This window comes from Salmo salar, chromosome ssa02 (assembly GCF_905237065.1).
Source record: "Salmo salar chromosome ssa02, Ssal_v3.1, whole genome shotgun sequence".
Classification (NCBI taxonomy): Eukaryota; Metazoa; Chordata; class Actinopteri; order Salmoniformes; family Salmonidae; genus Salmo; species Salmo salar.
This window is the reverse complement of record NC_059443.1, coordinates 57,435,445-57,462,378: the sequence shown is the minus strand read 5'-3', so window position 1 is coordinate 57,462,378 and position 26,934 is coordinate 57,435,445. Positions and strand designations below refer to the sequence as shown.

The 26,934-nt window shown below is 43.9% G+C and overlaps 1 protein-coding gene across 4 annotated transcripts in view; it reads left to right on the top strand.

The window, feature by feature from the left end:
• Positions 1-50: 50 nt before the first annotated feature.
• LOC106587368 (EVI5-like protein) overlaps positions 51-26,934 on the top strand; it is a 41,729-nt gene continuing 14,845 nt past the window's right edge. For 3 of the 4 annotated variants that reach the window (XM_045706662.1, XM_014175714.2, XM_045706667.1), the window contains exons 1-13: positions 51-440; positions 13,649-14,015; positions 16,282-16,471; positions 17,413-17,637; positions 18,090-18,164; positions 18,365-18,490; positions 19,225-19,368; positions 19,574-19,663; positions 20,706-20,803; positions 21,036-21,096; positions 21,270-21,323; positions 21,893-21,925; positions 22,426-22,566. In XM_045706662.1, the coding sequence (XP_045562618.1) occupies positions 13,780-14,015; positions 16,282-16,471; positions 17,413-17,637; positions 18,090-18,164; positions 18,365-18,490; positions 19,225-19,368; positions 19,574-19,663; positions 20,706-20,803; positions 21,036-21,096; positions 21,270-21,323; positions 21,893-21,925; positions 22,426-22,566 (1,473 nt within the window). In that variant the 5' untranslated portion in view covers positions 51-440; positions 13,649-13,779. The remainder of the gene's footprint in view (positions 441-13,648; positions 14,016-16,281; positions 16,472-17,412; positions 17,638-18,089; positions 18,165-18,364; positions 18,491-19,224; positions 19,369-19,573; positions 19,664-20,705; positions 20,804-21,035; positions 21,097-21,269; positions 21,324-21,892; positions 21,926-22,425; positions 22,567-26,934) is intronic. The other variant, XM_045706665.1, reaches the window with a different exon arrangement.

The following is a 26,934-nucleotide window of genomic DNA, read 5'->3' as shown; positions in this document are numbered from 1 at the left end:
GTCTGTGTTGTAATCTGATTGGTGTGTGCACCACCTCATTGCAAATGGTGTAGAAACGCTGAAGCACGCCATTCTGTTTATGATTTCTATTAATGATTGACGCTGCTGTTTAAAGCTATTTTAATGTCTGCCTTATTTGTATTATAACATAGTTGGGGAGGACAGGGGAGAAAGGGAGGACAGCTCCCTGTCTAGTATTTGTCGCCTGTAGCTAGTTATAGGTCTTCTTGAGGAAGCGCCAACAGACGGACAGCTGCGCGACTTCGCATTTTCTAATAAACAGCAGCACGAGCGATGGCTTCGGCGTCACATTTCTTACTGTATTTTTCATAAGGCGGCGAAGTCGACATTGTGAAGGTTTTATTCTGTGCTAGTTTCGTGGTTGCCGGCATGACATAGCAGCTACGACCAAGAGCCGCTTCGATTATGGGAACATTCAGGTGGGCATTGCTGTTTTATTTATAAATGTATGTAGACATTATTTACTGTTGTACTTGTTATAATTTCATGTGTCACAGAAATATTTGTTATACATGTAGATGGATCGAGCGAAGTTTACGTTTCTGTTCCAAAACAAAACACTGTATTTTTACATTGAGGAAGACTTAATCTTCAGAGGTTACTCGGCGACAGCGGTGCAGATACTGCTTCATTTCTCTCTTGTCGAATTAATACAGTGGTCTTCATTTGCATATTTCCGGAAAGCGAATAGGCCCCTCAAATGGAAAGGGAAGGCAAGCGAAAAAGAAAATAGCCGAAATAGGCTACAAACCCCGTTATTTGTCTGTAGCCTACAGTTTTACGCACATAAATATGAGGACACATTGTAGCCTCTTCGCTTGCGCGGCCTCCATTGCATATATCGTTATACAATCGTTGCAATGTTTTGAATAGCCTTCTTCTGTCACATTGCACTGCAAGACATAGGATTCAACTGACATTTGATTTGGTGACAGATGCTGGAGCTGAAGCATCGTCTGCAGCGCGAGAGCCTGTTGTACAGGTAGCAGCCATAGGCATTAGCATATTGGCCTGAAATCCGGGTTAAGTGCCATCACACAAACAAACCGAAACAGGCAAAAGCCGACGTAATTACACCCTCAGCCAGTTCTTTGTCGCCTATACAACGCAGGTTATTTGTCGTTCAGATGTATTATTTTTGCTAGTGAAGGCATGCTACAGCCGTTAGAATATTGTAGTCAGAAATGGATGACTCTTGGGTTGGATGACTCTGGTTTACTCCAAAAGATGATGAGAGTGAAAGATCTCAAACATTTTATTATGGAAGGGGTATTATGGCTGACTATAAAAAAAGTGAAGTATTCTGCCCCAGGCATCTGCATTCAGTCTTTTTGGGGACTGCTTTTCAAGGAATAAATGACCTTGCATTTCAGACTAATTATGGTTAATATTATAAACGGTGGAATAGAACAGACTAGAGACATGCACCACCAAGTGAAAGCGCTGGGTAGATTTCACCAGCACAGGGTGTGTTGAGTGAGAAATCAAGTCATTGCTTTTAGCCTTATCTAGGAAATGCTCTCACCATACAGAGAGTGAAACACACGGGCTCTCAAGAAAACAATTATCTGATTTTCACACATCCTCATGACCTTGTTTTGAAATGAAACGCTATACCCGATTACCATACACATATACACGAATGGGACATTTGAACATTACAGCTCAGTAAAAGTGACAGTTGGCATTTACACATAGCTGGGTAAACCTCACTTCTTTCTCATCATCCCTGCAACTTGCTGTTGCTATGGCAATCCATGCTAAGGTAAACTGTGAATGAATGGTAAGCTAATATGCCTTTGTGATGTTGTCAGATTAAGTCTTTGTGTTTTACACCGGCTTGGCTGTGGCGTGCTTCTGCCGTACAAAACTGCTGAATGCCACAATAAGGACCGTAGTAGGAGGGAGGGATATCATAAACCTGTCCTGATGTCTGTGTCTGTCTGCATCTCTGTGAGGGTCTGTCTGTCTCTCTCTGCATCTCCATGAGGGTCTGTCTATCTGTTCGTCACACGACTCTCGCACTGTGGTTGGTTGTAGCGATCAGCAGAGGCCTGCCCTGTGCTAAAGGTTCCACTCCATTATCCTGCTGTGCTGCTGACGCTGAGATACTGGGAGCAACTCCATGACCTGACATACCAAGTCTAAAAATCCAGTATCCTGCCCTACTGCAGCTACTACAAGCTCCCTTCTAGTCTGTTGTTCATATTATTTTGGAAGCACTTTACATTACAGCACAGAATTGTAACTAGTTAAAGTTACTCACAAAGCAAACCATTATTTGCCCAGATACAGGATGCTACAGATCAGTATAACTATATTGTATCAGAGACATCATATACTAGAGTGATAATATTACAAAAACAACATTGCAGTGTTTCCCCTAAAATTCCCCAAATGTCTTGGCATGGGGCCCCCAATTGAGTTTGTTATAAAGTTTGAGTCACTCAGATACTTTTGTATATATAGTGTATGTGGACACCACCTCAAATTAGTGGATTCGGACAGTTCAGCCACATCCTTTGCTGACAGATGTATAAAAATCGAGCACACAGTCATGCAATCTCTGTAGACAAACATTGGCAGTAGAATGGCCTTTACTGATGAGCTCAGTGACTTTCAATGTGGCATCATCATAGGATGCCACCTTAACAACAAGTCAGTTTGGCAAATATCTGCCCTGCTAGAGCTGCCCCAGTCAACTGTAAGTGCTGTTATTGTGAATTGGAAATGTCTAGGAGCAACAACGGCTCAGCCGTGAAGTGGTAGGACACACAAGCACACAGAACGGGACCACCGAGTGTTGAAGCACATAGCGCGTAAAAAATAATCTGTCCTCAGTTGCAACACTCACTACCGAGTTCCCAACTGCCTCTGGAAGCAACATCAGCATAATAACTGTTTGTCGGGAGCTTCATGAAAGGGGTTTCCATGGCCGAGCAGCCACACACAAGCCTAAGATCACCATGCGCAATGCCAAGCATTGGCTGGAGTGACGTAAAGCTTGCCGCCATTGGACTCTGGAGCAGTGTAAACGCATTCTCTGGAGTGATGAATCACGCTTCACCAGCTGGCAGTCCGACGGATAAATCTGGGTTTGGCGGATGCCAGGAGTACGCTACCTGCCACAATGCATAGTGCCAACTAATGTTTGGAGGAGGAATAATGAATTGCCCGGGGCTGTTTTTCATGGTTCGGGATAGGCCCTTTAGTTCCAGTGAAGGGAAACCTTAACGCTACAGCATACAATGACATTCTATACGATGCCCTTTCCTGTTTTAGCATGACAATGCCTCCGTGCACAAAGGGAGTTCCAAACAGAAATGGTTTTCCGAGGTTGGTGTGGAAGAACCTAACTGGACTCCACAGAGCCCTGACCTTAACCCCATCGAACAGCTTTGGAATGAATTGAAACACAGACTGCGAGCCAGGCTTAATCGCCCAGCATCATTGCCCGACCTCACTAATGATTTTGTGGCTGAATGGAAGCAAGTTCTCGCAGCAATGTTCCAACATCTAGGGGAAAGCCTTCCCAGAACAGTGGAGGCTGTTATTGCAGCAAAGGGGGGACCAACTCTATATTAATGCCCATGATTTGTAATGAGATGTTTGACAAGCTTTTGATCATGAAGTGTAGCATAAGAACACATCACAAGCCATGGCAAAATGTGTAGAATTGCAGGAAACTAGCTTGAAAACTAAAATGTTTTCTTTTCCCCATGGCAAAATGTCTAGAATTGCGAAAAGCAGACAAATTTGTTTTAAAACAGCAACATTTTGTTTCTGCTGCCATGGGAGGGCCTCTAAAAATGTTGGTCCATCTATTTCCCCACCTAGTGAGGTGAACAGGGCCTTGCCCTTTATTATGATAAACAAGCCCGGGCAACCATTTCACCAGAGCTGTTGTCTTGGTTGCACTTGTTTTCTAGGATCACTGGTGTCTGGAAATGTACAGGAATGATTCACCTCAGTTCACAGTTCACTCTCTCTGGGAGTATAATTAACGTCACCTCTCTATTGGCCCATTCCACTGTGTGTGGCAAACTATCCAGACCTGTTCTGTAACCCCAGAGGGAGGTTTCATATGGCGTTAATATAGTGCTGAATGAACACACAATCAACTGGTGACACAATGTACTGGGGCTATTGTACCAAAGTGGCACAGGTGAAATAGTAATAGGTCAGATGGTTTCTTTTTGACGCCACACTAATACTGGTCCCAGATCAGTTTCGGTCAGTGCCCCAGAAAAGGGGATCTGGTTGGTTCATCTACTTTGGGAAAGTGAGGCTTTAACCAATCCCATGGACATCCCGTGTATCGTTTGTGTGTATTTTCTGTTAATGCCTAGGCAAATGCAAGGGCATCCGGGGTTATGTTGGTGTACAGTGTTTAATCTGTTTGTAATCCATTTGAGGTTAATGCAGCAGTGCTGGTGATCCTTTTAATCTGTATCTTATTGAATCACAGACCTGATCAGGGTCAGATCGGACACTCACTACCATTGCAGAATAAATGATTAGTCACATCGCATTGCTTTGCAATTCCTTTGGCGGGAGGATGGTGGAAATGTGTATTTTAAAGCCATGTTCCCCTTGGTATTCATGGAAACGTGATTATCAGGAGGGCGCTTATAGCTAAACTAGGAATTCAGGAAGCAATTCTTGTTCTAAATGTGGTTACGTTTAGGGAACTTGGGTAGTCTGAGGGAGCTTCACCGGATGACATGATATTCTAATTAGCCCAAATGTGTCTGATCTTCATTCAAGCTTACCGTCAAAGCAACTTATTCATTAGATTCATCTCGATTCTAGATACCATCTGCTGCACAGGGCCATGGACCGATATAATGAATGTATATAAACTCAGCAAAAAAAGAAACGTCCCTTTTTCAGGACCCTGTTTTTCAAAGATAATTCGTAAAAATCCAAATACCTTCACAGATCTTCATTGTAAAGGGTTTAAACACTGTTTCCCATGCTTGTTCAATGAACCATAAACAATTAATGAACATGAACCTGTGGAACAGTCGTTAAGACACTAACAGCTTACAGACGGTAGGCAATTAAGGTCACAGTTATGAAAACTTAGGACGCTAAAGAGGCCTTTCTACTGACTCTGAAAAACACCAAAAGAAAGATGTCCAGGGTCCCTGCTCATCTGCGTGAACGTGCCTTATGCATGCTGCAAGGAGGCATGAGGACTGCAGAGGATCGGTACATCCAAACATCACACCTGCGGGACAGGTACAGGATGGCAACAACAACTGCCCGAGTTACACCAGGAACGCATAATCCCTCCATCGGTGCTCAGACTGTCCGTAATAGGCAGAGAGAGGCTGGACTGAGGGCTTGTAGGCCTGTTGTAAGGCAGGTCCTCACCAGACATCACCGGCCACAACGTCGCCTATGGGCACAAACCCACTGTCGCTGGACCAGACAGGACTGGCAAAAAGTGCTCTTCACTGATGAGTCGCGGTTTTGTCTCACCAGGGGTGATGGTTGGATTCGCGTTTATCGTCGAAGGAATGAGCGTTACACCGAGGCCTGTACTCTGGAGCGGGATCGATTTGGAGGTGGAGGGTCCGTCATGGTCTGGGGCGGTGTGTCACAGCATCATCGGACTGAGCTTGTTGTCATTGCAGGCAATCTCAACGCTGTGCGTTACAGGGAAGACATCCTCCTCCCTCATGTGGTACCCTTCCTGCAGGCTCATCCTGACATGACCCTCCAGCATGACAATGCCACCAGCCATACTGCTCGTTCTGTGCGTGATTTCCTGCAAGACAGAAATGTCAGTGTTCTGCCATGGCCAGCGAAGAGCCTGGATCTCAATCCCATTGAGCACGTCTGGGACCTGTTGGATTGGACATTTCCAGGAACTTGCAGGTGCCTTGGTGGAAGAGTGGGGTAACATCTCACAGCAAGAATGGGCAAATCTGGTGCAGTCCATGAGGAGGAGCTGCATTGCAGTACTTAATGCAGCTGGTGGCCACACCAGATACTGACTGTTACTTTTGATTTTGACCCCCCCCTTTGTTCAGGGACCCATTATTCAATTTCTGTTAGTCACATGTCCTTGGAACTTGTTCAGATTGTCTCAGTTGTTGAATCTTGTTATGTTCATACAAATATACACATGTTAAGTTTGCTGAAAATAAACGCAGTTGACAGTGAGAGGGCGTTTTCTTTTTTTGCTGAGTTTATAATTCACTTTGTCAAGGAAGGTCAGGCTGTCAGTGCCATGACGATGTTGGATGACTAGGGGAGGTCAAGCCTATTACAGACAAGGGTTAATACACAGCCATTACAGAAACGGAGGGAATATACAACAACAGTGACGTCAGAAGAGCACAGGGTTCATAATACTAACCCTAGACACCAGATTTGGAGACGGCACTGGGCACTACAAAGTGGACTACTTTTGACCAGGGCCCATTCCCAAGTAGCACACTATATAGATCATAGGGTGCCATTTTGGATGCTGCCACAGTCGCATGCACTTGGATGTTGTGGCGTTGAGGAACAAGCCACGTGTTAGCGGACAGACGGGCATAAAGATGTAAATGAGATGTAGCAACAGCGAGGTTAGGGCGGACAGGAGGGAGGACTGGGGGATTAGCATGGGGGGCTGCCCTTGATGTCAAGCATGGCCTGAGGGGGAGGCACAGCACGTACAAGGAGGGAGAGAGGGGAAGGGAGGGGTGGATTAGGGGTTCACGGGGAGAAATGGGAGAAATGGGGGATAGGGAGGGCTGATAGTTGGGGGTACAATAGGTCTGTCTGTCTGCTGTGGACAGTTGGCGCGAGGATAGGAAAGCGTTGAGGCGCACACAGAATGCGATAATTGTGCACGCGGATAGTGGTTTACATACAAACTCATGCATAGGCACAACACAGTGCTCACATTGAAGCTGCCCCATTCACGGCAAGGGAGAAGCTCCTGTACACACACACACACACACACACACACACACACACACACACACACACACACACACACACACAAACAACAGGGCTCACATTGAAGCTCCCTCGTGTGCTGGGTACGGCCTTTGGTCCCCCAAGGCTATCTCCATCTCCAGTATTCTGCAGTCCCAAGTTCACCATGGTGGTGTCTTAAATTGCACCCTATTCTCTATATAGTGCAGTACTTTTAACCAGGGCCCAACAGTCTCTGATCAAAAGTAGTGCACTATATAGGGTGCCATTTGGGAAGCACAACATATCACCTCCAGACACACTAAATGGGAGGACTTCCGCATTCAGCTACATTCAGTGCCATTTGTTTTTTGTCCTACCGTTACCCTTAGAGAGAGTTAATGTACTGATAGCGAGAGCAGCAATAGTCCCACATACTGCTGTAGTCTAGCATGACTCACAGAGTTTGGACTATAGCCTGGCTTCAATGACATTGCTGAATACCTCCTCTGGTGTACTGCTGGGCACTGTGTTGTGCCCAGCAGCATACCACCCTGCATCCCACTGCTGGCTTGCTTCTGAAGCTAAGCAGGGTTGGTCCTGGTCAGTCCCTGGATGGGAGACCAGATGCTGCTGGAAGTGGTGTTGGAGGGCCAGTAAGAGGCACTCTTTCCTCTGGTCTAAAAAATATCCCAATGCCCCAGGGCAGTGATTGGGGACACTGCCCTTTTGTAGGGTGCTGTCTTTCGGGTGGGACGTTAAACGGGTGTCCTGACTCTCTGAGGTCATTAAAGATCCCATTTGCACTTATCGTAAGAGTAGGGGTGTTAACCCCGGTATCCTGGCTAAATTCCCAATCTGGCCCTCATATCATCCCCAGCTTACAATTGGCTCATTTATCCCCTGAAACTATTCCCCAGGTCGTTGTTGTAAATGAGAATGTGTTCTCAGTCAACTTACCTGGTAAAATAAATAAATAAAAATCCAACTGTTGCTGGACTAGAATGATTCCTGGTGAGATGACCAATGGGGATGCCAGTAATTTAGGGTATTTGTTTTCAGAGGGAGACTAGTTATATTTTCATATATTTTAAGATTATTTCTTGCATTGGTTTTTTAAAAGGTAACTATATGCATTTCCATCGTCACAGTGAGCAGTCTTGAGGAATATCAAAGGTTAAAGTGCAGTATTTATAGTGTCATAAGATTAGCTTTGATCAAATTAGGCTACATATGGACAACTTTTCTCTGTTTCTATTGTTACATTGTTTTGGAGGAACTAGCTACGTGTCATTTCGAGGGAATATCATGACGGTTTGGGGACGCTCGTTTGCCCGAGCTGCTGCTCTTCTGATGCAATTGGTCTCGTGCTAGTTAATGGCTCTTTTGATTGGCCTCTCCCAGCGCATGAATGGTGTCCTTGTCCCTCCATCCCTCTGCAGTGTTTTCTCCCTTCAAACAATCTTTTTTTTCTTCTCTGGGCAGTTTTTCTGCGTTCCTTGTCATTGTCGCGCTTCAGTAGACATATGTATCGGTGTGACTACGGCTGATATTAAAACAGCTAGGGTTTCAGTCTGGTGTGTGTTGTAGTCATAGAGCGGTTCAGCATTCCAATGGTGGCTAGCCCATTCCCCTCATTTCTCTCTGTCTCACTCTTGCAGATGTGCATAAGCCCTACCTTCTGGGATTCCATTTGTCAAATGTATGCTGAATTACCCTCGGCTTGGGGTTAGGTCTATCTCTCCTCTCCCTCTGAATTGGGGCCACCAGCTCGGCTGGACTCTGGCTTACCCAGTAATAGAGCTCCCATACATGATGCAGGCCAGGGCTGTCCATAGAAATATAATCACTAGAATGGAAATGCTATGAGGGTGCAGTCAAATTGCCATGGCCTGAGGTGTTTTACATTTTTCACATTTACATTTTAGTCATTTAGCAGATGCTCTTATCCAGAGCGACTTACAGTAGTGAATGCATACATTTCATTATTTATTTTTATGTTTTTGTACTGGCCCCCCGTGGGAATCGAACCCACAACCCTGGCGTTGCACACACCATGCTGGCGTTGCAAACACCATGCTCTACCAACTGAGCCACAGGGAAGGCTGTGTACCTGTTCAAATAATTATATTTCTATGATGCTGCCTGGCTGTCACATACAGGAGTGGAAACATCATAGAACTAGAATGAGTTGAACAGGAAACAACCCAGGCCACCGCAATTTGGCTGCACCCTCATGGGATTCTCATTCTAGTAATTCCATTTCTATGTTGCAGCTTGGCTGCCACAGACAGGAGTGCAGAGAGGAACTCCTGAGCAGTGTTGCTACCTTCATGGTTAAACAGTAGCAGCGTAACCTCTGGCTCTGGTTTATCACTGACCAATGGTTCCCCTTATTGGTTTTGTGATTAGTAGCTACATTGTGCAGTACACAGTCTGTTCTTGGCTTTACTAGAGGGAGGAGATAGGATAGTGGACTGAGAGAGTACCAAGCCTTGCCTACCCGGCCTCGCCTCACATAGGCCAGTAAAATGTTGCACATTGTGAACCATAGGCCTGAGTGCACGCACACACACAAACAACAAACAAAACCTTCCTTATCAGAAAATGGGATTTCATGGATTTAACCTCAGTTTAAATTGCCATTATTGTTTTATTTGTCAATGGATTTGCATGAGAAAACAAACAATTATAAAATATAATACTTTGAGGAATGTTGTTTTGTATTTACATAGCTCTGCAGATTTCTAGTATATCAACATGGCCTATCTTTCTCAACACATCCTTTCTAGTTTGCTAATCCAATCACCTTTAATGCACAGTCTCTTCCTGCCAATATATTACGGCTAAGGGCTGCTGTTATGCACTACATAACGCATAGGGTCAAGTTTCAGGAGCTCCTTTAGCACCTCGGACTCAGTGACTGCCTGCAGGGAGAAACTTTGTTGCGGGGCAGGGGAAAAAAGAGGGAGACGCATCGGGGATAGTCACAGAAGAGGTGGGAGATGAAATGTTGGACGGGCAAGGAGGCATGGCTGAGTCAAATAGGAATCCTGACTTAATGAAGTGGTGATTAAAGAGCCATGTGCTTCTTGTCAGTAACAACCATATCATCAACTTTAAGGGACAAGGCAGCTGCGAGGAGGAGGGTTTATTCTCCAGGTCTTAAACCGATTTCCAGAACTTCTTGGGGTTAGACCCACAGAGAGAGAACTTCTCATTTTCTTTATGGGGGTGTGTTTGTTAACAACACCACTGAAAATATCAAAAAAGAAGGTCCAGGCGTCTTCGACAGAGGGGATCAAGCTGATTCTATACCATTTTACAGAGGCCAGTTCATGAAGGAAGGCTTGCTCGTTAAAGTCTTTTAGCAAGGGTCTATGACAAATCAGGACAAGTCGTTTCACTGAGCAGCCATTACGAACACAGGCTGTAAAACAGTGATCACTAAGGTCATTACAGAAAACACCAGACTGATACCTATCAGGATTATTTGTGAGGATAACATTGATGAGAGTAGCCTTTTCTGGGTGTTTGGAGTCATACCTTGTGGGATTGGTAATAATCTGAGAAAGATTTAGGGAGTCCCATTGCTTTAGGATTTAGTCAGGTGGTTTAAGCATGGGCCAGTTTAGGTCACCTATCAGGACAAATTCAGACTTAGTGTAAGGGGCCAGGAGAGAGCTTAGGGCAGGTAGGGTGCAGGCCGGTGCTGATGGAGGACAATAGCACCCAGCAACAGTCATCAAAGAGCTTTTTGAAAGTTTAATACTTAAAACCAGCAAAATCAAATTGTTTGGGGACAGACTTGGTGGAGACTACCGAGGACTGGAGGTGATCCTTGGTAAAGATTTCCACTCCCCCACCTTTTGGAAGATCTGTCTTGCTGAAAAAGGTTATCAGTATTCAAAACACTCTTCCTTAACCACCTCTCAGTAATGACCAACACATCACAACACACCCTACCATACCCCTGTCTGTACATTATGCCCTGAATCTATCCTACCATGCCCAGAAATCTTTGTCCCCAACGCACAAAATGAACAGTTTTGATAGGCTTCAGCCGTACCCTCATCCTATTCCTCTGTTCCTTGGGTGATGTGGAGGTTAACCCAGGCCCTGCGTGTCCCCAGGCGCTCTCATTTGTTGACTTCTGTAACTGTAAAAGCCTTGGTTTCATGCATGTTAACATCAGAAGCCTCCTCCCTAAGTTTGTTCTACTCAATGCTTTAGCACACTCAGCCAACCCTGATGTCCTTGCTGTGTCTGAACCCTGGCTTAGGAAAGCCACCAAAAATTCTGAGATTTCCATCCCCAACTACAACATTTTCCCTCAAGATAGAACTGCCAAAGGGGGAGGAGTTGCAATCTACTGCAGAGAGCCTGCAAAGTTCTGTCATACTTTCAAGGTCTATGCCCAAACAGTTTGAGCTTCTAATTTTAAAAATGAATCTCTCCAGAAATTAGTCTCTCACTGTTGCCGCCTGTTATAGACTCCCCTCAGCTCCCAGCTGTGCCCTGGACACCATATGTGAATTGATTGCCCCCTATCTATCTTTAGAGTTCGTTCTGTTAGGTGACCTAAACTGGGACATGCTTAACACCCCGGCAGTCCTACAATCTAAGTTAGATGCCCTCAATCTCACACAAATTATCAAGGAACCCACCAGGTACAACCCTAAATCCATAAACTTGGGCACCCTCATAGATATTATCCTGACCAACTTGGTTTGGCTTGGTTTTTGCTCTGACATGCACAGTCAACTGTGGGACCTTATCTAGACAGGTGTGTGCCTTTCCAAATCATGTCCAATCAATTTAATTTACCACAGGTAAATTAAATCAAGTTGTAGAAATCAAGTTGTAGAAACATCTCAAGGATGATCAATGGAAACAGGATGCACCTGAGCTCAATTTGAGTCTCATCGCAAAGGGTCTGAATACTTACAGTACCAGTCAGAAGTTTGGACACCAGCGCATTTTAAGGGTTTTTCTTTATTTTTACTATTTTCTACATTGTAGAATAATAGTGAAGACATCAAAACTATGAAATAACACACATGGAATCATGTAGTAACCAAAAACGGGTTAAAAAAATCAAAATATATTTGAGATTCTTCAAAGTAGACACCTTTTGCCTTGATGACAGCTTTGCACACTCTTGGCATTCTCTCAACCAGCTTCATGAGGTATTCACCTGGAATGCAATCCAATTAAAAGGTGTGCCTTGTTAAAAGTGAATTTGTGGAATTTCTTTCTTTAATGCGTTTCAGCCAATCAGTTGTGTTGTGACAAGTTAGGGGTGGTATACAGAAGATAGCCCTATTTGGTAAAAGACCTAGTCCATATTATGGCAAGAACAGCTCAAATAAGCAAAGATAAATGACAGTCCATCATTACTTTTAAGACATGAAGGTCAGTAAATCATGAATTTCAAAAACTCTGAATGTTTCTTCAAGTGCAGTCGCAAAAAACAAAAATAGTGAAAATAAAGAAAAACCCTTGAAGAGTAGGTGTGTTCAAACTTTTGACTGGTACTATATGGAAATAAGGTATTTCTGTTTTTTATTTTTAATAAATTAGCAAAAATGTCTACAAACCTATTTTCGCTTTGTCATTATGGGGTATTGTGTGTAGATTGAGATTTTTTTAATTAGTCAATTTTTGGAATTGGGCTGTAAAGTAACATTTGGAAAAAGTCAAGGGGTCTGAATACTTTCCGAATGCACTGTATGTATGTATGTATGTATACTGAACAAAAAAATAAACGCAGCATGCATTCAAAGATTTTACTGAGTTATAGTTAATATAAGGAAATAAGTCCATTTGAAATGAATTAATTAGTCCCTTATCTCTGGATTTTACATGACTGGGAATACAGATGCATCTGTTGGTCAGATACCTTTAAAAAAAAAAAGTAGTGGCATGGTTCAGAAAACCAGTTAGGATATGGTGTGACCACCATTTGCCTCATGTAGCGCGACACATCTCCTTTGCATAGAGTTGATCAGGCTGTTGATTGTTTCCTGTGGAACATGTTGTCGTACACGTTGATCCAGAGCACCCCAAACATGCTCAATGGGTGACATGTCTGGTGAGTATGCAGGCCCTGGAAGAACTGGGACATGTTTAGCTTCCAGGAATTGTGTACAGATCCTTGCGCCATAGGGCCGTGCATTATCATGCTGAAACATGAGGTCATGGCGGCGGATGAATGGCACGACAATGGGCCTCAGGATCTCGTCACGGTATCTCTGTGCATTCATTTTGGTAGAAAAATTAACATTAAATTCTCTGGCAACAGCTCTGGTGGACATTCCTGCAGTCAGCATGCCAATTGCACGCTCCCTCAATTTGAAACATCTGTGGCATTGTGTTGTGTGACACAACTGCTCATTTTAGAGTGGCCTTTTATTGTCCCCAGCACAAGGTGCACCTGTGTAATGGCCATGCTGTTTAATCCTCTTCTTGATATGCCACACCTGTCAGGTGGATGGATTATCTTGGCAAAGGAGAAATGCTCACAAACAGGGATGTAACCACATTTGTGCCAAAAATTTGAGAGAAATAAGCTTTTTGTGCATATGGAACATTTGTGGGATCTTTTATTTCAGCTCATGAAACATGGGACCAACACTTTACATGTTGCATTCATATTTTTGTTCAGTGTATGTCCTCGTAATTCAAATGTCTTCTAAATTCACAACAGATTTGAGGAACCCTGATCCAATTGGCTCCGGGACCGCACTACCAGGTGACCCTACAGCGGGTAGACGGGTAAGGAGACCCAGCCACAGCCTCCCCTGTCCAACAGTGCATTGCACCGTGCCCACCTCCACCATGTCCACCCCCAGCGGCAGCCCCGAGAGAGAGTGCTCCACAGGGGGACCCAACCAGCTGGAGTGTGCCCCTTCCTCTCCCCCTGGCATGGACCATTCCATGGGCAGCCCCCTCCTCAGCCCAGACTCATCTTGCCAAGATGCCATGCTCTCGGCCCCCGCTGCCTCCCCCGCCGACTCGGAGAGCCTGAGCCCTGACGAGCTAGAGCTGCTGGCCAAGCTTGAGGAGCAGAACAGGTGAGAAAGAGATGGGAACAGGGGTTCTCATGTGTTGCACAGTAGCTACAGGTAACTGCCAAAATAAAGGAAACACCAACATAAAGTGTCTTTAATAGGGCGTTGGGCCACCACGAGTCAGAACAGCTTCCATCCACCTTGGCATAGATTCTACAAGTGTCTGGAACTCTATCGGAGGGATGCGACACCATTCTTCTGCATGAAATTCCATAATTTGTTTTGTTGGTGGTGGAGGAAAAGGCTGTCTCAGGCACTGCTCCAGAATCTCCCGTAAGTGTTCAGTTGGGTTGAGATCTGGTGACTGAGACACACGCACTTTAAACCCCCTATACTCCTTTGATACCCCTCTTTCAAAGAGACTGAGATCTCTTCTAGCCATGGTAGCCAAACTAATGGGCGACTGGGCATTTTATACATAGACGCTAAGCATTACTGGTTTTTAATTGCTTAATTAACTCAGGAACCACACCTGTGGAGAAGCACCTGCTTTCAATATACTTTGTATGCCTCGTTCACTCAAGTGTAATTTATTTTGGCAGTTACCTGTATGTTTCCATTAACTTGTCCAGTGGTTTTGTGTAGATATTTAGAAAGTTTGCGTAGAAAACAGATGCGACAATTGCCTGCCACGTTGCATTTTCATTGAACTGTCTTGTGTCAATTTAAAAACAGCTGGACGTAATGACATCCCATGAAAAATAACAAAACTTTTTAGCAAAAATGTGTCAAAAATAAAGTGGTTAACATTTTTCCATGATCCATTTAGGCAAATTGCACATTTAATAAACTGGCGGCAGCCTGTATGCCCTCCCACCTATCTGTTTCATGTCTGAGGTAGCTCCCAAAGCCAGCACGGACAGAATGCAAGAATTTACGACTATTCTAAGAATTCTCACGTGCCACCTTATCGCAATGCTGAAACTTGCACTCCTTTTAGATCTGAAATAATTGGATCTTGAACTTGCATCCAGCCATCCAGCCAACTAGAAATGAAAGGCTAAGCAATTCGGGCATTATTGAAAGTCACCGCAAAGGAAAACATTTTAGAATTAAATGTGGATTCGATGTGCCACTCGTAGGCCTTCCTTAAAAATAATCTGGCAGTAATCTATTACATAAACACAGTTTCCATCATCATTTCTCGCAATAAAGAAAGTTCTACAAAATAAATATCCACCCCTATTGACCGGATAAAAATGTTGTCAATCTGTAGAACATTTCTCCTATATCTGCCATTTCCATTACACATGTCACAAAGATTTTTTTTGCAACATTGCTTTTGTCGAATAAACCTTGTTCAATGGAAACCTAATGTTAGGTTGTGACTGGTCTCGCATGGCTGCGTTCAAGATCCCTGCGCTGTTGTGAGAATGGCATTTGTTGATATTTTGCCAGGTAAATGATGAGCCACTCATAAACAGACAGGTACAGTCCAGCAATCCAACTGTGTTACAGCACATTGCTATGAGGTTTCCAGGTCAGTATGGGGTAGCAGAGGTTAGCCTCTCCCCGCTGTGGGTAGCTCCAAAGCCGATGCACTGAGCAGATGTGTCAGTGGGCTGGAGGAGCTTTTGGCCAAGGTCTAGCGGGCCGGCTAGCCTAGCTGAGAGACGCTTTGATGCCAGAGCTAGAACATGCACTGTTGCACCTTCCTCTTCTGCCTCTGTGAGCTGGACCTTTGCTGTTACTGGCACGGAATTATAACCAATGTGCAGGCGAACACTCACCTTGTGTCCCAAATGGCACCCTATTCCCTATGTCGTGCACTACTTTTGATCAGGGTCCAGACGAGCTCGGGTCAAAAGCAGTGCACTATATAGGGAAAAAGCTGCCATTTTGGACACACCCTCATTGTCTCTACTATCGGAGTAGCTGCTTTGGCACTGATAAGTATCTCAACAATAGGCCCAGTGCCCAGTCACTATCAGAGAGGTGCTCAAGCCTCAGTAACTTGACATAGTGGTATTAAAGTCACTGCTGGTTCTTTGTGACCTCCAATGTTTTAGATGACATTCTCCCACACGTGATTTTCTACTACATGGAGTAAAAATGTAAAACGTTTCAAGTAACAGTCTAATTTAATGCAAAAGAGAATATAACATTACGCCTGAAAAGCTTAACATTATGGATTAACAATAAAAAGATCAAAGCAAGTCATGGAAACAAGACTAGAGTAATGAAAGCATAAGTGGCACTAGATTCACTCATATGACCCTTGTCTGAGCTTTGACCCCTTGACACCCACAACCCCCCCCTTCCTCCTCAGACTTCTGGAGGCGGACTCCAAGTCGATGCGCTCGATGAGCGGCTCGCGGCGGAACAGCGGCTCGTCCCTGGTGTCCAGCTCCTCTGCCTCGTCCAACCTGTCCCACCTGGAGGAGGACACCTGGATCCTGTGGGGACGCATTGTCAACGAGTGGGACGAATGGAGACGCAAGAAGGACAAGCTGCTCAAGGTGAGGGGGTGGCGGATGAGTGATTGAGAGACTGATTGAGCAAAGGGAAGAGAGGGGAGAAGATTGAGAGATAGGACAAATGAGGGCAGGAGAGGGGGAAAAGTGGTGTTAGAGGGCCAGTAGGAGGCACCCTTCCCTCTGGTCTAAATAAAAATATCCCAATGCCCCAGGGCAGTGATTGGGGACATTGCCCTGTGTAGGGTGCCTTCTTTTGGATGGGACGTTAAACAGGTGTCCTGACTCTCTGTGGTCACTAAAGATCCCATGGTACTTATTGTAAGAGTAGGGGTGTTAACCCCGGTGTCCTGGCTAAGTTCCCAATCTGGCCCTCATAACATCACTGTCACCTAATCATCCCCAGCGTACAATTGGCTCATTCATCCCCCTCCTCTCCCCTGTAACTATTCCCCAGGTCGTTGCTGTAAATGAGAATGTGTTCTCAGTCAACTTACTTGGTAAAATAAGGGTTAAATAGAAAAAGAGGAGATATGACATGGGAATGGTGGGCAGAGGAGAGATGGACGGATGGGTAACGGAGAGGGTACATAGGGGTTAGGGGGGATAAGATGGAGAGCGGGGACAGAGGAGAGAGGACGAATAAGGGGGAAGAGAGGACTGTAGGGAAGGTGAAAGTGAGAAGAGATGGATGAGATGGAAAGGACAGTCAGAGTGCGGGGAAGAGCAGAGAAGATGGAGGGAGAACATTGAGGGAGCGAGCAAACAGCTAGGGAAAAGGATGGAAAAAGGGAGAGCGGAACAGCAGGAGAGATAGGAGAAAATGGGAGCGAGGACAAATGAGGACAGAGCACAGATGGAGGGATAAGATAAGTGAAGATTAGAGACATATGAGATGACATAGATATTCAGTATAGGCTAGGATGTGGAGTTCTACAGTAAACTGAGAATTTGATTTGTAAATAAACCTTTCTTTTCACCTCCAGGAGCTGATCCGCAAGGGCATCCCACACCACTTCCGGGCCATCGTGTGGCAGCTGCTTGGTAACGCCACAGACATGCCAGTGAAGAACCAGTATTCTGAGCTGCTCAAGATGTCCTCGCCCTGCGAAAAGCTCATCCGCCGGGACATCGCCCGCACCTACCCCGAGCATGAGTTCTTCAAGGGCCAGGACAGCCTGGGTCAGGAGGTGCTCTTCAACGTCATGAAGGTGAGGACATTTTCACCTTGAGCATAACTTTTTTGTTGTTGTTGTTGTGAATGTTGTTTCTTAGGTTTACTTGGACAAACAGAATAGATTTGTTATGATTTTTTTGTACTATTTTGTTTTTATTTAACCTTTATTTAACTAGGTACTAGTGAGATGTGTTGGAGGAACAGTTAGAAGCAGTTACATCTGCATTGCTTGCTGTTTGGGGTTTTTGGCTGGGTTTCTGTATATCATTTTGTGACATCTGCTGATGTAAAAACAGCTTTATAAATACATTTGATTGAGTTAAATGTGTATGTGAACTGTATGGGCCGGCTTCCCAGACACTGATGAAGCTTAGTCCTGGACTAAAAAGCATTGCAAATGGAGAATCTCTAAACTTAATCTGTGTCCGGGAAACCTCCCCAATGAGTATAGGTTTGTTTTATATTGATTGATGTCTGTGTGTGCAGGCGTATTCTCTGGTGGACCGGGAAGTGGGCTACTGCCAGGGCAGTGCCTTCATCGTGGGCTTGCTGCTCATGCAGGTAACGTCTCTTCAGCAGCCCTCTAATCTAGACATTCCCCTCTCTTGCTATCGCACTACGTTGTGCTAAATACGGAATTGTCCTGATTCTACCCTTTTTCGTTGCTTATACAGTATGAATAAATGACCTCTGAGCTCCTGATTAGTGTGAATGCACACACAGTCACACAGCCTGACCCGGTCTTTCCTGTGCCCCTCTAGATGCCAGAGGAGGAGGCGTTTTGTGTGTTTGTGCGTCTGATGCAGGAGTACCGTCTGAGGGAGCTTTTCAAACCAACCATGGCTGAACTAGGCCTCTGTATCTACCAGTTTGAATACCTGCTGCAGGTAAATCAACTTTAGGACTTTATTCATCTCCATATGTCACGCTGGCCAATGTAGAAGGTTGAATGTGTCCCAAATGTGAACTTATACCCTATAAAGTGCACTACTTTTGACAAGGGCCAATAGGTCAAAGTAGTGCACTATGTAGGGAATATAGTGCCATTTAGGATGCATATATTGTCAAATAAACTAAAACCTTAAGGGCCTTGCAGGTGTCTGGGATTGAGTATGTATATGGTGTACTGTAATTGGGGAATAAGCACAGATATTGCAATTATAGAGTTGTCCACTATGGGGCAGCAAATAGATTCATACGACACAGATTTGTTCTCGGTTAGTCCTTACATTTTTTTATAGTACCACTTTGAAATCATTACGGGTTTGTAGCTCAACTAAAACCCCTATTATTATAAACTGGGTGGTTTGAGACCTGAATGCTGATTGGCTGACAGCCATGGTATATCAGACCGTATACCACGGCTATGACAAAATATTTATTTTTACTGCTCTAATTACGTTGGTTACCAGTTTATAATAGCAATAAGGCACCTTTGGGGTTTGTGATGTATGGCCAATATACACGGCTTAGGACTGTGTCCAGGCACTCGTGCATAAGAACAGCCCTTAGCTGTATATTGGCCATATACCACCCCCTCGTGCCTTATTGCTTAATTAACTCCTCTCGTCTCTTCCCCTCTCATCCACCCTCTTTCCCCTCTCTCACCTTATCCCAACAGGAGCAACTCCCAGAGCTAAACGTCCACTTCCGTTCTCAGAGTTTCCACACCTCCATGTACGCCTCCTCCTGGTTCCTCACTCTCTTCCTCACCTTCCTCCCCATGCCCGTCGCCACGCGCATCTTTGATATCTTCATGTACGAGGTAAGTGACTCACCACTGGCATCTTATGCGAGTGTGAGAATGTGTTTGGGTGAACATACTTTGAAAAAAAGAAACATAGTGGATCCAATAAATGTAACCTTTTATTTCCGGGTTGTTCTCATAAAGATAAAATATCTTCTACAAGAGAGTCTTGTGATCTAGCACTATGGTTGTGTTGAATTGAACTTTGATTCCCTGTCTTCAGGGTCTGGAGATTATATTTCGTGTGGGCATGGCCATTCTGCAGTACAACCAGACTGACCTCATCCAGCTGGACATGGAGGGCATGTCTCAGGTAACAACCACTAGGCCCCCCCATAGGGCTCTGGTCAAAAGTAGTGGACGATATATGGAATAGGGTGCCATTTGGGATTTATCCAATAAAAGGCACTACAGCAGGGTTCCCCAATAAGCTGTTTCACCATTAAGTAATTCAGCTTTAAGGGACCAAATTCGTCTTGTGGGTGATTTTATTTGGCCCCCCAGGTTTTCTGAGGTTTTATTTAAACAAGAAAATCTTTCTTGGACATAAAAGACTGGAAAATTACCAGAAAATTTGCTCAAAGTGATTTTAATTTAGGAAATCTGTTCCCAAGTATTCCCACGGATAAATGGAGGCATATGTGATCGTATCACAATGTAATCAAGGTTTGAAATTCAGAATTGTTTTGTGAAATACTATATCTGTTCTTGCTGTCAATTTGCAGTGTACAAATTATTTAGAAATATGTTCTGGCCCCCCACCCATCCGCTCAAAGAAAAATCAGCCCACAGCTAAATATAATTGGGGACCCCTGCACTATAGTAGAAATCATGAATTATCACTGTAGATAGACACAAGGCCTGCTGGAGGCAAGAAAAACAAAAGAGTGAAATTAACCATTGTTTAAACATATGGGCATTTGTGAAGTGTCTTTACTTCAATTATCATGTGATACCTACTTGACGTATTATTTCCTTTCATAGTGTATTAACAGGACACATATTCTCGTTCAGAGTGTATTAGCAGGACATATTCTCGTTCAGAGTGTATTAGCAGGACACATATTCTCGTTCAGAGTGTATTAGCAGGACACATATTCTCGTTCAGAGTGTATTAGCAGGACACATATTCTCGTTCAGAGTGTATTAGCAGGACACATATTCTCGTTCAGAGTGTATTAGCAGGACACATATTCTCGTTCAGAGTGTATTAGCAGGACACATATTCTCGTTCAGAGTGTATTAGCAGGACACATATTCTCGTTCAGAGTGTATTAGCAGGACACATATTCTCGTTCAGAGTGTATTAGCAGGACACATATTCTCGTTCAGAGTGTATCTTCCTTCTCTCACAGCACTTCCAGAAGGTGATCCCCCACCAGTTTGACAGCTGCCCAGACAAGCTGATCCTGAGGGCCTACCAGGTCAAATACAACCCCAAGAGGATGAAGAAGTAGGTTCTGCTTCTGATCATTGTTCATTAGAATAACAATACTGGCTTTAGGTTGTAGACTACAGTTAATATGGCCCAATGGGACCTGATTTGTGGTGTTGTTACTGTACAAAGCATACTTTCACTTTAAGATTATTAGTTTCAGTTTTATTTGCACACGGTCAAATGCATAAATGTAAAATGGAAACGCATTGTATGAATCTAACTCTACTAAAATGCTTTTATTTGCCAGGTTGGAGAAGGAGTACACCACAATCAAGAACAAAGAGATGGAGGAGCAGATAGAAATCAAGGTGTGTGTGTGTGTGCGCGCTCACACGTCTAACTTCTTCTTTGAGCTAATCTATTAATAGACCAACAGATCTTTTTTTCTTCTGTTTTACTTACAAAGTCCCCAATTTCTAAGCCTTGTATAATGACTAATACATGTTCCTAACTGTCTCTCTACCCATCAACACATCCACAGAGGTTACGCACAGAGAACAGGCTTCTGAAGCAGAGGATTGAGACATTGGAGAAGGTGAGAGATGGAAACTTGGCTTCGAGTCAGACACTCACTTTAATGCGAATAACTTTTATGATGGACAATAAAACACAGCCAGAAACATGAAGCTAAAATATAGCCATGCCAACTAAGACTTATATCCTGTCACATTTACACAATAAGTGAGGCGACTTAAGTTGTGAATGTACCTAAAGACAGAGATCATGTCTGTTGATTTTGTGTGCGTGAATGGATGATTTAAATGGATGGGCCTTATTCTAGACCGGAGCCACTGAATCTCTCCTCCTTTTCCAAGTAGTCTGGCTTTTCTTCCCCTCTTGCTTCTCTCCTGTTGTTCTCTGAGTAATGCTTGTTGTCTTTCTGTCCTCTTTTTATTCCTTCTCTCACACAAACCCACTGCCACTCTTTCACACTATGATTTCTTTCTTTCTTTCTCACCCTCTCTTATTTATTTTCTGTTGTCACATTTCCGTTATACGTTCGCCCTGTTCTTATCCTTCATTCTTTGTCTTTATTTCTCCCTATTCTCTCCTTATCCTCCTTTTCTTTTCTTATCTTCTTCCTCTCCTTCGCTGGTGTTGTAGGAAAGTGCTGCTCTAGCAGACAGGCTGATTCAGGTACAGTACTGGAAAACCATCTCTCCTCCTCTAACACCTTCCTTCCTCCTGCACTTCCTCTCTCTGTCTCCTTGACAGTGACCAATCAATGCCTGACTTCTGCATGAAAGTATGTTTTGTTTGTCTGTCAGTCCGTCAGACCATGCTCCCCCTTGACCGCATGTGCGTCTATGTGTGTCCATGACAGGAGCTCTAATACTAAGGCCTACAGCCTTGCATGTGGCTTGTGGAAACACAGGCACTGTTTTATGCCCTTTGTCATTTATTAGGATAGAAATGTCTTTGCAGGGTAATTACAACTTAATAGGAATGGATACAGAAGAGCCATTTATATTCTACTCTGTCAACTCCGAATATCTAACCTCCAATAGTGAAAGTGTTAAAGCTAAGCCCCAATTCCCTCTAAATTCAAACCAACGTTGTCCATACCCCCCCAGACACATTCCCTATAACTGACACGGCCCCCTCTGGTCTCTGACCCTGTGTCTTCACTATTCCAGGGTCAGGTGACGCGGGCTCAGGAGGCGGAGGAGAACTACGTGATCAAGCGGGAGCTGGCGGTGGTGAGGCAGCAGTTCAGTGTGACCAGTCAGAACCTGGAGAAAGCCCAGGACACCATCGGAGAACTGCAGCGGGAGAAGGTAAGGAATGATCTGGAGTCAGTGTGGGTGAGATATTGGGATGCTGCAGGGGCAGGGACTCAGGTTTGAACTAGAGTCAGGCTTTGATGAACAGTGCACCCGTCTTAGGCTTTCACTAAGAGATTATGAGCAAAATGATCAAATACAAGTCTATTGCAATGGATAACAAGCTCTAAAAGTTACAAATTGGCAAAACATGTTTTTGATGTGTCTGTGACTGTTATGGAAAATACCAGCACTAGGCTGTATAGTCTGTGGTTGCCCTTGTGGATTTTTTGTTGTTGTTCTTGTTTGGGGAACTGACTCATTCTGACAGTCTTCTGCTCGTAAAATATTGACATAATTTTTAGCAAATTTTACCTGTCATTTAAAAAATAATTACATTCTAAATCAATGACATTGACAAATTCTTTGGCGAGAAAAAACATAAAGGCTGGTGTTGGTGGGAACGGTGAAGTGTCAAAGTGAATTTCCCCAAGTCAGTTTGTGTTGAGTTGTGACCTCAATCAACCCAGAGTGACGCAGTTAGTGGATGTTGGATGATGGACAGTATCAGTCTGCATCTTAATCAGTGATGTAAAGTACTACTTAAGTAGTTTTTTGGGGTATCTGTACTTTACTATTTATATTTTTGACAACTTTTACTTCACTAGGTTCGTAAAGAAAAAGAATGTACTTTTTACTCCATACATTTTCCCTGGCACCAAAAAGTACTGGTTACATTTTGAATGCTAAGCAGGACAGAAAATGGTCCAAATCGCACACTTCTCAAGAGAACATCCCTGGTCATCCCTACTGCCTCTGATCTAGCAGACTCACTAAACACAAATGCTTTGTTTTTAAATGATGTCTGAGTGTTGGAGTGTGACCCTGGCTATCGGTAAATAAATAAAAAACAAGAAAATGGTGCTGTCTGGTTTGCTTAATGTAGGGAATTAAAAATGATTTTTACTTTTGCTACTTAAGTATATTTAAAACCAAATCCTTTTAGACTTTTACTCAAGTAGTATTTTACTGGGTGACATTCATTTTCTATTAAGGTATCTTTTACTTATACTCAAGTATTAGAATGTAGTACCTTTTCCACCACTGATCATAATTAATTGTCAAAATATGTACTATCCGTGTATATACCATTTTAAAGAAGATATGTCTTATAGTCAACTGCTGCAGTCTGGCATGTTATTCTGCCCCTTTGCTATTCATACCATGTAACATAATAACAACACGCGTTTTCCAAACAGTTCAGTATAATCCATGTATGGATGTTTGTGATTTGTAAGTTTAGGATCAAGTTGATTATCGTCTTATCGTAAGCGTTTGGGTAGCGCTTTGATGATAGTGGAAAGGCTGGCAAACAACTTTCTTAGTTTCTCTTCATGGGTTATATCTGAAAACTTCACTTAAAATACAGAAACTGAATCACTACCAGAGTAACTGTTTGATGCTCACTTACAGTAATTCTGTGTGTGTTTTTAGGATGGTGTTGCTTGTCAATGTATTGACTGTTTCTAATGTAGAATTATTACTTTCAGTTGCCAGCAGAGCAACATCGTACATTATAAATCCAAACAAATTTTATTTGTCACATGCGCCGAATACTTACAAGCCCTTACCCAATAATGCAGTTAAGAAAATAGAGTTAAGAAAATATTTACTAAATAAACTACAGTAGAAAAAGGAACACAATAAAATAACAATAACACCGCTATATACAGCGGATACTGGTACCAAGTCAATGTGCGGGGGTACAGGTTAGTCGAGGCAATTATGGTAATTTGTACATGCAGGTAGGGGTGAAATGACTATGCATTGATAATAAACAGCGAGTAGCAGCAGTGTAAAAACGAATGGGGTGGGGGGCCAATGCAAATAGTCTGGGTGGCCACTTGATTAATTGTTCAGCAGTCATATGGCTTGGGGGTAGAAGCTGTTAAGGAGCCTTTTGGACCTAGACTTGGCATTCTGGTCCCGCTTGCCGAGCAGTAGCAGTCGATGACTTGGGTGACTTGAGTCTTTGCCAATTTTTTGGGCCTTCTTATCCTGTAGTTCATGATCATTTCCTTTGTCTTGCTCATGTTGAGGAAGAGGTTGTTGTCCTGTCACCACACTACCAGGTCTCTGACCTCCTCCCTATAGGCTGTCTCATCGTTGTCGGTGATCAGGCCTACTACCGTTGTGTCGTCAACAAACTTAATGATGGTGTTGGAGTCGTGCTTGGCCACGCAGTCGTGGGTGAAAAGGGAGTGTACAGGAGGGGACTGAGCACATACCTCTGAGGGGCCCCCGTGTTGAAGATCAGCGTGGCAGATGTGTTGTTACCTACCCTTACCACCTGGGGACGGCCCTTCAGGAAGTCCAAGATCTAGTTGCAGAGGGAGGTGTTTAGTCCCAGGGTTCTTAGCTTAGTGATGAGCTTTGAGGGCACTATGGTGTTGAACGCTGAGCTGTAGTCAATGAACAGCATTCTCACATAGGTGTTCCTTTTGTCCAGGTGGGAAAGGGCAGTGTGGAGTGCAATTGAGATTGTGTCATCTGTGGATCTGAGGCGGTATGGGAATTGGAGTGGGTCTAGGGTTTGCAGGATGATGGCGTTGATGTGAGCCATGACCAGCCTTTCAAAGCAGTTCATGGCTACCGACGTGAGTGCTACGGGGCGGCAGTCATTGTATAGAGTTTGATGTTTGACCTGTTCTAAATCAATAGTGTTATAACATTGTGTTGACCCAGGGCTGGTGTTGTATAAGCCAGTTGTATGAGCATTCTAATGTATAGATGTAGACAGACAGCCATGGTGAGGTGGACAATAGTGTGATGTTCAATGGGTAGACAGACAGTGCCTGTAGCCCAGCTGGTCCAGCACAATAGGGGTTCAGTTATTCTATTGTGGCTGTGTGTTAGCAGCTGTGTGCCGCCTGTCCTTGTGTGTTAGTCTACAGAAACACTGAATGCTCCTCTCTGACTTTGCCTCACGGTGCACTGCATCATGTGTGCAGAATGTTTAAAAAAACTAAAAAAACATCTTTCTCACACACACTATTTTAGTCTATTCAAACGCATGTGAGTCAGTCAGTGCTTGAATCCGTTTTGAATGCAAGTCCCCAACACCGGCAAAAACAAAAGATGATGTGTTCCTGTTACTAAATGTGTCAGGAAGCACAACTCCTTCTACAGACGTTCGTTTCACAGTTTCACTTCAAAGGGTTTTATTGGCATGGGGAAACATGTATGTTTACATTGCCAAAGCAAATGAAATGGATAATAAACAAAAGTGAAATAAACAGAAATAAACATTACACTCACAAAAGTTTCAAAGGAATAGAGACATTTCCAATGTCATATTATGGCTATGTACAGTATGTACAGTGTTGTAACAGTGTGCTGTTTCTCTTCATACTCAGACACAGCAGTCACACTAATGTGAGAGCACGTCTCAATATTGTTTCCTTGACTGTCTCCTCCTCCTCCATTGGTCTTTCAACACCAGTGAACTTAGTTTAGATCTATTAGCATTGGGCCCATGGAGAGAATCAGGGGTATAGGTGTGTGTGTGGTGTTGCTATGGAATTGGAGTTTCAGGTGTGGTCAGAGTGTGTGTTGTGCCTCCGATGACTAGCCTGGGTATATTACCAAGCCAGAAATCACACACCCCCACCTCTCACTTCTCTCTCACATTGAAACTGAGTGGGTACTTTCATTCACAAAGAAAGAAAGGCCTTTATGCCATGCATACACATACAAAGATATTGTTTTCTCCCAACATTCTCTCTCTATCTCACCAGCTCTCTTTCAGTCTCTTCTCTCTGAACTTGCATCTAGTCAGAAACGGCTATGTTTTTGGTTAGTTTCCCCCTTTTGCCAACCCACATCCCTTCTGTCCATCTCACCACAACTACCACAGCTACACAGAGCTGTACTCCACATCTCCTTTTAGTACATCACTCATTTATCTGCTTGGGTGTCCACAAATGAGGTGAATCTACCTGGTGGATACACTGATAGACTTTGTAAGTGGTTCCCATTTCCACATCAATAGAAAACGGCCATTTAGACAGACATTCTTCTGACCCATCAATCAATCAAATGTATTTTAAAAAGGCCTTTTTACGTCAGCAGTGGCAAAGTGCTATACAGAAACCCAGCCTAAATTCCCAAACCGCAAGCAATGCAGATGTAGAAGCACGGTGGCTAGGAAAAACTCCCTAGAAAAGAAGGAACCTAGGAAGAAACCTAGAGAGGAACCAGGCTCTGAGGGTTGGCCAGCCCTCTTCTGACTGTGCTGGGTGGAGGATCTTTATCTTCTGATGCCTTAGTACACAGAGCAGTTTGATTGATTGGTTGATATGTGTAGTGTCAGTTTGGGATTGG